At 41.3% G+C, this 13,070-nt stretch overlaps 1 protein-coding gene across 2 annotated transcripts; it reads left to right on the top strand.

The window, feature by feature from the left end:
• The first annotated feature begins 853 nt into the window (after positions 1-853).
• LOC134094262 (serum amyloid P-component-like) lies at positions 854-7,224 on the top strand. 2 transcript variants are annotated; one of them, XM_062547731.1, is made up of 4 exons: positions 854-1,323; positions 4,070-4,139; positions 5,007-5,321; positions 5,691-7,224. In XM_062547731.1, exons 1-4 carry the CDS (start codon positions 1,303-1,305, stop codon positions 6,308-6,310), a joined length of 1,026 nt encoding a protein of 341 aa, XP_062403715.1. In that variant the 5' UTR covers positions 854-1,302; the 3' UTR covers positions 6,311-7,224. The 2 variants fall into 2 exon arrangements, with proteins under 2 accessions (XP_062403715.1, XP_062403722.1); XM_062547738.1 differs by lacking the exon at positions 854-1,323 and adding an exon at positions 1,384-1,616.
• The last annotated feature ends 5,846 nt before the right edge of the window (positions 7,225-13,070 follow it).

The raw sequence follows: 13,070 nt of genomic DNA, 5'->3' as shown, positions 1-13,070 counted from the left end.
AAACTACGTAGATGGCATAATTTGTGGCCATTTCACCAAGATAGTACCAAGATAGTGCCAAATTCTTCAATAATTTTAAAGCTATCTCCACTTCAACGAACAGACTATTAATTAAAGGTGCAGCGCCTTTTCAATATGTAGTTGGTCAAGTTTGACAAGGCTAAGGTTTGAAGGTGTGTGAGGGACCGAGCGTCACCCCAAGTATTGGGATGTGTAGGCTCACTGGCTTGGAGATGGTGGAGGTGGAAAACACGGCAACCAGAACGTAATGTTGTATCAAAAATATAAGAAGGTTTATTTATATTTAACTTATCATTTCAAGAAAACAAAATAAGCAAAAATAAATCCAAATAGCACAATGCTTCAAACTCAATGCAATGGTAATGTACCTTGTAATACGCGTATCAGACTTCCAGATGTATACAAGGAGCGATCGCCTCCTAGACAATCTGCAAGGTTGCAATAGCGGATAGGGACACTGGGGGCGGGAGGAAATATGACTGTTTTCGATAAAACTGGTCAGTCTAGCAAAACAACGATTTCTAAGCGATTTTATGACTATATGAAAATGTTGCATAGGGTCTCTTTAAGCTAAAGCCAATTTAAGTAAGTATAACTAAGTACTAGGTAGTAGTTACATTAAAAGTTTATTGAACGTAAAACTATTTGCAAACATAGACTAGGGCTAGGCTATGATGTTGTTGCAAAAGATCATGGGAGCACTTAAAAGAGTAAAGGTGCTCTTTAAATGTACTTTTGAGTTGGGAATAATCGGGTCATTTTTCATGATTAAGTTGTGTTCAATTATTATGAGTTAGTTCGACTGTTTGAAGTGGAATTACATTTATACATGTGAATTATTCAACTATATACTGTATACAGGCCTACCACAAATTCTTAATTTTTGTAGGCCTATCTAAGATTTTTGTGTGTTTTTAGAGATCTTACAGAATTGGTTCAGTTCCTTTACACTCCACTCCACCCCTCACATGCCTCCTACAGAAATGGGAAAACAAAAAATACAATTATGCTGTATTTCTAAAAACATTAAACATTGATATGACAATAAGACTTTGGTTTTATATGTGCAAGTCTCAAATCAAAGACATGATTTAGCCTATCAATGATAGCCTAATAGCCTACACATTGACCTCGACCCTGGCCAAGAGGACTGCAATGTTACAAGTAAAACATTTTGTGATATTTTAGTTTGTGTATTTATTCTGATTTATTTTGACTGCAAACATCAAGAAGAAATCACAGGACACAGAAAACGGCAAATTCATACCCACTGGGACTGGGATGGAGGGCCACATTTCTCAGGTAGGCTAGTCTATCATCTTTTATTGTGGGTATTAATAATTGTATTAATGATATTTAAAATTATGTAATCTAGCAGCTACAGTAGGCTACTTCAGGGCTGGCTGGGTTTTTTTCCCAGATAGTTGAGCCATAAGATCACTTTCTTTGGGGAACCGCCTATCGTCAATCTTTGCAACGAGTCTGTCTGTGGTCTTCTAGGATAAACAGTCGTCATAACGAAACTAAAAGCGTTACTTCGGCTTGCGGACCGCTAGTGCCAAAGCCCAGTATATCATCTCAAAAGCTTTTAAGAGGTATGTTAGCAAGTCTGTGAGAAATTCTTTGTATTTGTCCATTAAGCGCCAGATGCACTGTCCAAAAAAAATTGGTTGCAGGCCTAGCTGCAACCAACAGATGGTGCATTAAATTGTTGTTGGTGTTATGCGGAGAGGAGTTGGATCTTTTATGAAATATGCGCAGTTTGCTCATACCAAAGTTAACGTGTTTATTTCTTGTGATTCAGACGGATGTTGACTTTAACATCAGCTAAAAAAAAAACAAAATAAGGATATCATGCGCCATGTAACAGGCTTTAATGCTCTCATGTGGCTGGGAAGTGGGAAGGTCCCCACTTTGGAACTCCGAACCTAGAGCGTTCACTTATCAACAAAAAACAGGCGATGTTGCTAATGGTTATAGGCTAGCTAGCCAGAAGGCTAACATCACCTAGTTACTCAAAGGTATTCTGGTAAGTACTGTTCAATATCACCAGCCTGCGCTTATGAGTAGCCTAAAACATCAACAAACAACGAAGTGACTTATTTGGGCATGGAACATGGTGCGTTCATGAGCAACTGGGAAGTGGGAGAATTCTAGAGTGTAGGCGGTGCACGTCACACGTGAACTGGGCACATACATCTATGGAACTGGGAGCTTCCCAGTGCTGGCTTTGGTAGAGCTCCCAGGAGCTTGTTTGGACGTCCATCCAATCCAATCCAATCCACTTTATTTATATAGTCCAATTTAAGCAAACACAAGGTAAAGTGCTGTACAACACAACAATAAGGACAACAGTAGGATAAATGTGATAAAAACAAAAGTACAAGGTAAAAGTAATATCAAAATAACAGTAGGATAAAAGTAATACAATAAAATAAAATAACATAAAATTATCAAATAAGATAAAAAATAAAACAACTCCAATCAAATCAGATAATTAAATAAGGAGCACTGCCAGTGCCCACACAACACATTTACATCACGTCAAACACGCTACCTGGTGTTAAAAGCCAGTGAAAAAAGGTGGGTTTTCAGCAGAGATTTAAAATGAGACAGTGAGGGGGCTTGTCTGATGTGGAGTGGAAATACATTCCACAGTTTTGGAGCTGCAACAGCAAAAGCTCGTTCTAAGTTTTAGCCTAGTTCTAGGCACGGTCAGGAGCAGCTGGTCAGCTGACCTGAGAGAGCGGCTGGGAATGTATGGTGTAGCAGCTCAGAGAGGTACGGTGGGTGCTCATCAACATGGTGAACGCTCTCACTTCGGAAGTCAGGAGTTTACAAGTGTGAATCCTTTTTTTTCTATCTTTCACTATGTTGAGTGATGTCAAAACATTCTCCTGGGAGCTCTCACAAAGCTCTCACTTCAAAGCCTGAAGTTCCTAGTTCAGGTACATATAGCCTAATTTGCTGGTCGACAGTGCAGAATCTACCCAATAATCATAATATTCAGAGAACGTTGTCTGGAGCACTCTAGAGGCTCTTTCTTTGAAGGTTAATTTATGCTTCTTGAAGGACTATGTAATTACACACAGTGACATGACATTCATTCTGGATAGTCAGTCCAAGGCTTTTAGATAATTTTATGCACAGGATTTTATTTGTAGAGCCCCAGAACTGGAGGTGGTCCACCACAGGTGCAAAGCTGTATAGCCTCAGGCCGACCAGCCAGGCCGAGGTGATGATGGTAGAAATGGTTGGGCTTGAAGTAGCCTATAGGCTAGAACAGTAATTTTGTGAAATTAAGAAGTGAGTTTGTTGCATTGAGAGCTGGCCTGTAGGCCTATCTGTCATAAGGATGGGGTCGGAGAGGGAAGTGTCCTTCACTGTCCTCAAACTGCGACACGATACAAGATTGTGGATGTTTGTACAGCAATCTCGGTTTTGGTTTGTGTAACATTACTGCCATGAAAACATTTTGATGTAGGCCCTAGGCTATGGAATATGCCGTTTTAATTCACATGGAGCATCGACTACCTCTCCATAGTGAGATCAACACAATAGTTTAATTTTTTTTTACAGCTTCTCCCTCCAGTAGGATATGTTGTGAAATTCTGTGCACTGTGCACTTTTGTTTCAGAGAAATAGTATTTTAAAAAGGAATGATTGAGAGAAAAGAAAAAGCAGGATTGGAGACATTGAGATTTTATGGATTGACTGAATTTTGTACAAGTGTACAAGTGTTCAGATGTAAGTGTTGTACAGAACTAACCAGACTTCTTTAGAATTGCTAGAAGACTTGAGGTGTTGTGTAGCCTATTTAGTCAGAGTTGTAGCAGACTTCATTCGGCAAAGGACATCTTTTAGTTCCGTCATACCTCCACCAGAGGGCGCTGAATCCTCCCGCAGCTCACGGCTGAGGCTCCTCTGTGCTCTCTGCTGCTCATAGAAGTACTTTAGATGTCATGTCATATTTAGTGTGCCATATCATATCTTGTATGGTCAATTATTTCCCATCAACTAGGCTTCAACTTTATCTGTTTGCCCTTAGGTTAACATGGCTTCAGCAATTGGAATTCTGCTCGTGGGCATTTTCACTGTAACTGTCCCATCAACTGGAGGTGAGTTTAGAAACAGACAAACATGGTTAAAGGCTTCCTATGCCAGTTTTTTTTTTACCTGAACAGATTAATTTTTATGGTAAACTAACATCTACTGTAAGTTTGTCTACAAAAAAAGTTACCATCTTTGCCCATACAGTATAAGGAGATCCTGTATCTTGCGGGAAAATAACATGGGGATTTTGAATTATCGCACCTGTTAAACTCTCACCGGAATTAATTAATCAAAAATAAAGATGGTTTGCTACACACTTTTGTCCTCTGCCTTCAAGTAGATACTGAGATCTTCTACCAGTATGTTAAGACTTCAAACTTTGATTTTTGCTACCCCTAAGTTGCAATCCAACTTGGCATTAGCAGTTAGCTTCAATTAACACCTGCATCACCTTATATGGGCAAAGATGGAGGCTTTGGATCCTTTTGGTAGGCGAACTTCAGAGGTCTATGCGCACCTAGCTTGCTGTGCAACGCACGTGGAATAAAAACACCCTTGTAATTTGACTGCCCCTGTGACACCTCATGAGATTTGTGAAACATGACCTGGTCAGTACGGCTCTTTGGAGATGGATTGTGCCTGTAGTTCTTCGGCTCCAAAAAAAATGCACATATGTAGGCCTACCGGTGTCTGGGGAAGGGCCCAATTCTCTCCCCCTCTCTTTATGTGTATATACTGTATGTATGTGTAAATACTCTGCGAGTAGAGGAGCCCTATAACCCAAAACTGCACAATGCCTTGTAAATTTCAAGAATGGAAAAAAAGAATGGAAAATGTTGACCTCATGCAATTTTTCTTAGCAGTCGATAATACAAGGGTCTTGTGTGTGTTTAATATGTTTCATTTCTGGTTCTTGTTTCTTCCCATCTCAGAGTTTGTGACTGTGGAGTGCCAGGGCAGCACTGGTCACTCTGGCCAGTCCTCAACGCTGGGCTGTGTGGTGAAGGCACAACGGGAATTTCAAATAATGCAGGTGTTCTGGAGGAAAGATGGCGACCTTGTGATGAAATTCGATGGCGGTGTGAAAACAGAGGATGATCGATTTCAGTTGGCAGACACCAACTGGATGAAAACGAATGATGTGTCCTTACTTGTGAAGGACACACACATCTCAGATGAGGGCAACTATTCATGCATCGTGGTCACTAACAGGGGGATAAGTAAAGGAGATGCCAGATTAGATATAGGTAAACTTTTGTTTATTTTGACACCTACAAGCAGTGATGAATTGGGTGAAAATGTGCCAGTACCCTAATCAGCTGATGTATGAAGTGTTATGTGTGTCACACACACACACACACACACACACACACACACACACACACACACAGTGGGGAGAATTAGTATTTGACCCCATGCTAAAGTTGACATGCTAACACCATGCCAATCCCTAGCTATGGTGAAGGGTCTGTGATGATGTGGGGCTATTTTAATTCCAAAGGCCAAGGGAACTTTATCAGGATGCATATATCCTGGATCCATGAAATAGTGATACATCAAATAAAATTGACTTGAGAGTAACAGTAATGTGTTGCATTGTTTTTGTTGTCCCACAGATAAAAGAGATCTCAGCGGTCAAGTATTTTCTTTTCCAGAGGGATACGTCAGCTCTCACGTGAGACTAACACCGTTGGTCTCAAAGGCCCTCTCCTCAGCCACTTTCTGCTTCCGCTTTTACACGGATCAATTATCAGACAACAACGTTCTCTTTTCACTAGACATAACCGGACAGTCTGCTCCTCTCACACTCTCTTGGCATTTCAGTCAACAACCAGACTATGAACTGCGCATTGAGGACAAGTGTCTCTTTTTCTTTGGCTTACAGTACAACCTGAATAAGTGGAACTCACTATGTACAACCTGGAATGGGAGCACTGGGATGGCTCAGATGATCGTCAACAAGACGCCCAGTGTCAGGAAGGTAGCAAATGCAGGAGGTTCCCTTGGTGCAAACCACAGTGTAATACTTGGACCAAATTGGGGGTCGTTCCTGGGACATATCACTGATGTGCATGTTTGGGACTATGTCAGCTCACCATCCGAAATCCAGGATTATATGGAGAATGAATTTGTGAGTTACACTCCTGGTAATTACCTGAGCTGGAGATCGTTGGATTACTCCATAAATGGACATGTGCTGGTTGAGGACATTAGTACATTAAATTCATGGAATTAGAGACAGTGTGCACAATAGGGCCGCACAATTATCGTAATCGCAATATGAATCTACACAACTATCTAATCTCAAAATCTACAAATAATCATCTTAGTCTCACAGTTCGTTTAGTCACATTTCTGACTTTTTTATTCATTTCGTTCTCCTTGACTGTGCCACTTCTAAATACTGATTGGTGAGCTTCACAGTCAGTCGGGGGTGCTTTGCTTCTTGTGCCCCGGGCATGCTCACTATCAGGAGATTAGAGAGACATATTGCGATATTGAATCAATTCATTGACATTGACAAATATCATAGAAAATCGCTTTCACAATATCTGTCAGACAAATTGCAATTAGATATTTTCCCCACATCGTGCAGCCCTAGTGTAGTTCACGCTGAGCAGCTGCTTCATGTTTCTCAGCATCAGTCTGTGGCTTAGTGCTCTATTTCTTTTATTTTAGTGGCCTACACTGTTCTCTTAAGTTGTTTCGTTTGTTTCTCAAATCTCATTATTCTCATATATAGTCAACAGGCAGGCACTACACTGTAAACTCAAACAGTCAAACTAACTCATAATATTTCAGTAACAGTAACTGTAAGCACTTATTTAACATACATTTTAACACACATTTAACTGCATCTATCCATCTGCCCATGACAAAGTTCACTACACAATACTTGTCACAACAATGCATCAGTATTTTAGAGCAGACTATACTGCAACATCCTGATAAAAATGTTGGATTATGTCAATGATCTTGCCAAATGATCATGTGAGCAAATTACTTCATCCTGTTGGCTGAAATCTGTAATTTATGTTGTGTGTGTTTAACAGATCTTGCAGAATTGTGTTTTAAATACAGTCATAGTTGTTGGGCATTCCAAGACACTGCTATACAACAACTATGCCAATAAAGCTCATTCGAATTGAACTGAATTGAATGGAATGGAATTGAGAAAGGCTGAGAGTGCAAATAGACAGAGTATCTTATTCACAACAATCAACAACTAGCTGTTTCAAAGTGAAGACAACACAGCGTTCATTTTTATGCCACATTGCCTTTTGGCATGATAATACGTGAGGTGATGTAGTGTGATCTTGGGCTCCCCTCGCCTCCTCTCCCCTCTGGACTCTCCTCGTCACCTGAGGCAGTGCTGCCGCTCCCATCACGCGCACCTCACACCATGCGTCAGGCGCCACGTTCCAGAGGAGGCACCACAATTGTGCCAATAAAGAGGAATAACATTACTGCAAATTGCTTTTCACTTCCTTTTTGTGGGGGAAAATTGTTCTGCCAGTCTGGCCTTTCACCATTCACCATATCCACATGGCGGTCATTGTAAACTGAAACGAGGCACACAAACCACAGGATTGGTGTTCTGTGCATTCGCCAGTAGGTGGCAAAAATACACAAATTAAATAGTCAGTGAATCTCATAGCTTCCCCTTTTTAAACTGTCGCAGGGACAAAAAAGTCTGAAATGCAGACGTTTTCCTGAACCTTTTGTCCTCTGCCTTCGAGTGGAAATTGTGATCTCCAGTAGCCTATGCGAAAGCGGCACACTTTGATTGTTGCCACCCCAGAGCTAACTTGGTAACTAACTTATTGGCAAGTTCTCTGGGGTAGCAAAAGTGAGGAAAGTGTGCCACCTTCACGTACCGGAGATCTCAAGATACCGAATCTCCTTATATGGTCAAAGATGTTTTTTGTTTTTTTTGTAGGCGTATGTCAGAGGTGGACGCCACGTGAACAAGGCAAATTGTTGTTGATGTTACCACAAATTGTTGTTGATGTTACCACAACCATGTGACCCTACAGACCCTATCTACTGTTATCACTTCCCACTTTTGCTGTTAGATCTCCCATGATAATTGTACATTGCTGGGGAAGATGACATGTTGTAGCTGGTCGTACCACTCAGCTTTGTCCTCTTTTTCTGCATCATTGTACTTCTGAGCCCTATCAGTCACGTACTGTAGGCTATGGGTTCCCACTCCATGAGGGATCTACTGTAGTTGCACCAAGTCCTAATTGGATCGAGGACGAGCGCCTGTCTAGTACAGTCTACACTGAATCCATTAAATCTGTCTCTTTCTGTTTCTGCTCTGCTATTTAGAATGAGAACAAAAGGTTGTGGAGGGAACATCATTTACTCAGTGAGAGGACCTTATCTCCATTGGCAGCACCATCATCCCCAGAAATCAACCCCACCGGTGTTGTATCATCCACAAATGTATATATATTTTAACAGAGTTAGTGTGTGACATGCAGTCATTTGTGTACAGCGAATATAAAACTCATCCCTGGGGGGCACTAGTGGTGATGTGCTTGACCTTGATCTTGATATTGATTTTGACCTTGATCTTGATATTGATTTTGACCAGTTATGTTCTCTGCCTTAAAGCAACACTTCACCGTTTTACGAGTTACACGAGTAGTCACACGACCAAGTATGGTGAGACAAAATAAAACGTTGTGCATTTCTAAGCAGGTAAGAGGGATAACTATATTGTGGGGCGGAATAACATTGGGAGCACTTAGACTCAGCGCAGTAATATCCTCACTCAAAGTGAAACTGAAAGTGCAAGAGTGAGGATATTAATGCGCCACACAATATAGTTATCCCTCTTACCTGCTTAGAAATGCACCACGTTTTATTTTGTCTCACCATACTTGGTCGTGTGACCACAGTAATTTCCCACATATAAGCCGCATTGTGTATAAGCCGCAGGACAGTGTTTTATGCAAGTTAAAAGAAACAAAAGCATATTAACACCATATTAACTGCCCCCATGTATTAACCTCATAGCTGAAGAAATTTAGCAAAATCAATGTATAAGCCGCGTAGTCAGGAAATTACGGTACTCGCGTAACTGTATTTTAATAGGGAAAACATGGAAGTGTTTGGTTGCTTCTAACTTCATCTCTGTTTGGATCCTAATGAATGCATTGGGCTAGCTAAGTGCTATCACCGTAGCGCCACGCAACAGAGCCAGTGAGTGAACGCATTGAAACGTAGGTATCAACTCGTCTTAGTTAAGTTAAGGGAATAACATCGCTCAAATATTTTCATCATTACAGATGTTAGGGCTGCAGGTCTGTAATCATTCAGGCAACTAATGTGTTTCTTGGACACAGCAATTATGACAGTGGACTTAAATCATGCAGGGACTCAAAGACCAGTTCAATATGTCTGTGACAACTGAGGCCAGTTCATCTGCACACTACTTAATAGTAGTGGAGGATACAAGGTCAGGACCTGCAGCTTTCCTGCAGTTCTGCTTTTGTAATAGGGGCCTAACCCATCCTCCTCACAAAAGGAAGGCTTGATGCTTATCGGATGTGTGATGGCGCCGACATAGTTCCCATCAAAGCAAAAGCAAGACGCATTGAGACGGTCAGGCAGCGTTGGATGGGCACTGACCACTGAAGCCTGTGGTTCATGCTGGTGTCGTTGGCCATGTGACCCAGGCCCTCCCATAACTCTCTGCTATCATTCGCCTCATCTCCAGCCTGCATGCAGTCAGCTTTGGCATTGTGTTTGTTTGGTTTATCTCTCTGCTAAGCCATGGCTTGTTATTACTTTACACAATCACAGACTTACTGTGTAGGCACACCCACATTTTCAGACATGATTCTTTAAAAATAGACCAGTCTGTATTGTCTGTATACAGTCCTTGCACAAATTGTTTGAAGCACTCAAAAACACATTTTAACATTTTTGACATCATGTTGCTTATATTTTTGCTAGATATATTTTTTAATTTTTGTTTTTATATGAAATACTGTACCATGGCTCTTTGGTATAATTTATTTGATGATGTAGTGAATTATGTATTGCTGTTTTTTTTTTTTTTTTGGGGGGGGGGCATTTTATCGTCAAGTACCAGAAATTTCACCAACGTATTTGGTGTGTATCCACTGCTGCTGACTTCCCCAGCAGTTGATGGGACACTTACAGTGAAAATCAGCCCCATAGCAGAATTCCAATTGGAGCCATATTAACTTAAGCACAAACAGATAATTGACCATGCAAGACATAGGCACACACCAAAAATGTCCTTTGTAGAATGAAGTCTGATACAACTCTGACTAAATAGGCTACATAACACCTCAACTCTTCTTGATTAAACCTCATGACAAAGCCTGGTTGGTACTGTGTACAACACTGACATCTCACTTACATCCGTAGGCCTCAGTTGTTTTTCAATCTCAAAGCTGTATCAGAGAGGGTTAAAGCGGAGTATCTTTGGATGTATCAGAGAGGGTTAAAGCAGAGGATCTTTGTATCCTGTTTTCTCGTTTCCCTCAATCCTATTCCATAAAAGAAGACTGTTTCTCTGAAACAGCCCATCAGTCGCTCAACCAATAAAAGTGAAAGAATCTCACACAATGTCCAGCTGGTGGAAGCTGTCGTGTTGGTTTCACTCTTACAACTGGCACTGTGACAGTGTGGAGAGGAAGTGCATGTTAATAAAAATGGCCATTGGCCACAGAAAACAGCAGCGCTCTTTGTTTCTGAGGGCTGGACCTATAGGTTTCTATTCTTGCTGCCTCGAGAACTTTTGTTCTGTCTCAATATCTAATGACTTTTTCCCTCTCCTCTCAGGGTGGCCACCGGTGAATGCAGGTTATTGTGACTTGCAGCAACAGAACATTTAAACTACAGGGCTACTAAGAATAGGATGTAACCCACGTCTACCTCATGCATTAAGTGAAATAAGGTTTTGCTATTAACTTACAAAGAATTTCCTTGTTAGTTTTTTGGCCTTTGCACAAAATCTTCAAGAGTGGAATGTGCATTTTGCATCTTTGCTGCTCTCGAGCGTGCCATGAACGAAGTTCAACCATGTTGACCTTTGACTGCGGCATGCTGTAAATCATAAACATTTTGCCTTGAGCACAAGCACAGTAAAACTCTTTGGGACATTACCTCAACCGAGAGCAACTAGCAGTGAGTGCGGTGCATGTCGCTAGTAATGTGAAGTCCCCTTAACTGGCTGAGGTTCAAAAGTGATGGTGGTGACATACTGGTGGAAGGCCATTGAAACAATGCTGGCCTACAGCTTGTGTGTCAAGACATGGCTCCCACTGTGCTGTGACCTGTATTATGAGCTCAAGCACCCTGTGCTGCTGGCCAAGTGCAGAATGAGAGCGTCCCTTTCACCAACCGGCCACAAGATCTGACTGATGCTCTGTAGTGACTGCTGTTGGCACACACACAGTAATTGTGTCCGTACTTCCCACTCAGTTTCCGTATCTCAATTGGAAATGAGTCGTTTGTGTCCTCCAATGTTTGCTCTGTATTGTTCATTGAATACACAAACATCCACTGAGATACCTCCAAACTCTATAGAAATGTGTGAATGTCTGTGCTGATGTCTCGATTGTGGGGAATCTTCGGCTCCCCTGCGGAAATGCCAGCGTTCCAGCCAGGACAACCTGGACCAGGACGGACCCGCTGAGGTGAACTCTGTTGAGGTGAGCAGGGTCATGTTCCACACACACCACTCCAAGCACTTCATTTTCTGCCCCTTATTTCATCAGATACATCCATAGGGATGGATCTACACACACACACACACACACACACACACACACACACCGTTCCAAGCACTTCATTTTCTGCCCCTTATTTCATCAGATACATCCATAGGGATGGATCTACACACACACACACACACACACACACACACCGTTCCAAGCACATAATTTTCTGCCCATTATTTCATTAGGTCCATCCATACACACACACACACACACACACACACACACACACACACACACACACACACACACACACACACACACACACACACACACACACACACACACACACACACACACACACACACACACACACACACACACCATATACATAAACTGACGTTCAAATGTTTAGAGTGGTTTAGAAATGTGCTTGTTTTCATCATTAATGTTGTAAATGAATGTTGTAGAAAGAAATGGCTAATATTTAATGCAATACATAAATATACTGGTACCCATTATCAGCAACCATTCATCCAATGTTCAAAAAGCACATTCTGTTTACTAACCTGATATCATTTTAAAAGGCTAACTGAGAAAACATTGGGGAATCCTTTTGCAACATAAGCACAGAATGTCTAAAACTGCTGCCCTGATTAGAGAAGCAATGCAACTGATCTCAGCTGGTAATCTGTCTATAATGGAGTGGAATGGAAATGTCTAAACGAGCTGGTACAACAGCAGTGTATGTACACAGACTCTAAGTCCAGATAAAACAGAAAACCCAACACATGAAATAAAGACTGCATACAAAGACATACAGTACATATACTTTTAAATGACTATCCACAGTGATTAAAACACACAGAGATGTTTATTACAATTCAATTCAAGATGGCCATTGCAATGTTATTCTAATGTTGTTCCTTGTCAGCACATGAATCTGTATCTGAGTCATAATCATAATGCTCCTATAGCACAGCATGACAGGAGCATCAACAAATCTAATGACTATTCTCCCTGGCAATGACACAGTGAATGCAATTGATCGATAAAGTTCAGGTTTTGATGATGCGGTTGCCACATTTGATTTGTGAAAATCCGGGATATTGGTCTCTTATTGCCCTGATGCACTCTGTGACTAACCTGACTTTCGCCAGATCCTTTAGTTCGCTGTCTGCTTCACACAAGGATCTGGGACTTCTCGATAGGAGATGTATTTCTGAAGGCGGGTCCTTGTAAAACATCCTCGCATGTGATTCGATAAACCACTTGCCTGTTATCTTGAAT

Source organism: Sardina pilchardus, chromosome 1 (assembly GCF_963854185.1).
Source record: "Sardina pilchardus chromosome 1, fSarPil1.1, whole genome shotgun sequence".
In the NCBI taxonomy this organism is placed as follows: Eukaryota; Metazoa; Chordata; class Actinopteri; order Clupeiformes; family Clupeidae; genus Sardina; species Sardina pilchardus.
The sequence above is the reverse complement of the archived record's forward strand: the minus strand, read 5'-3'. Positions and strand labels throughout refer to the sequence as shown.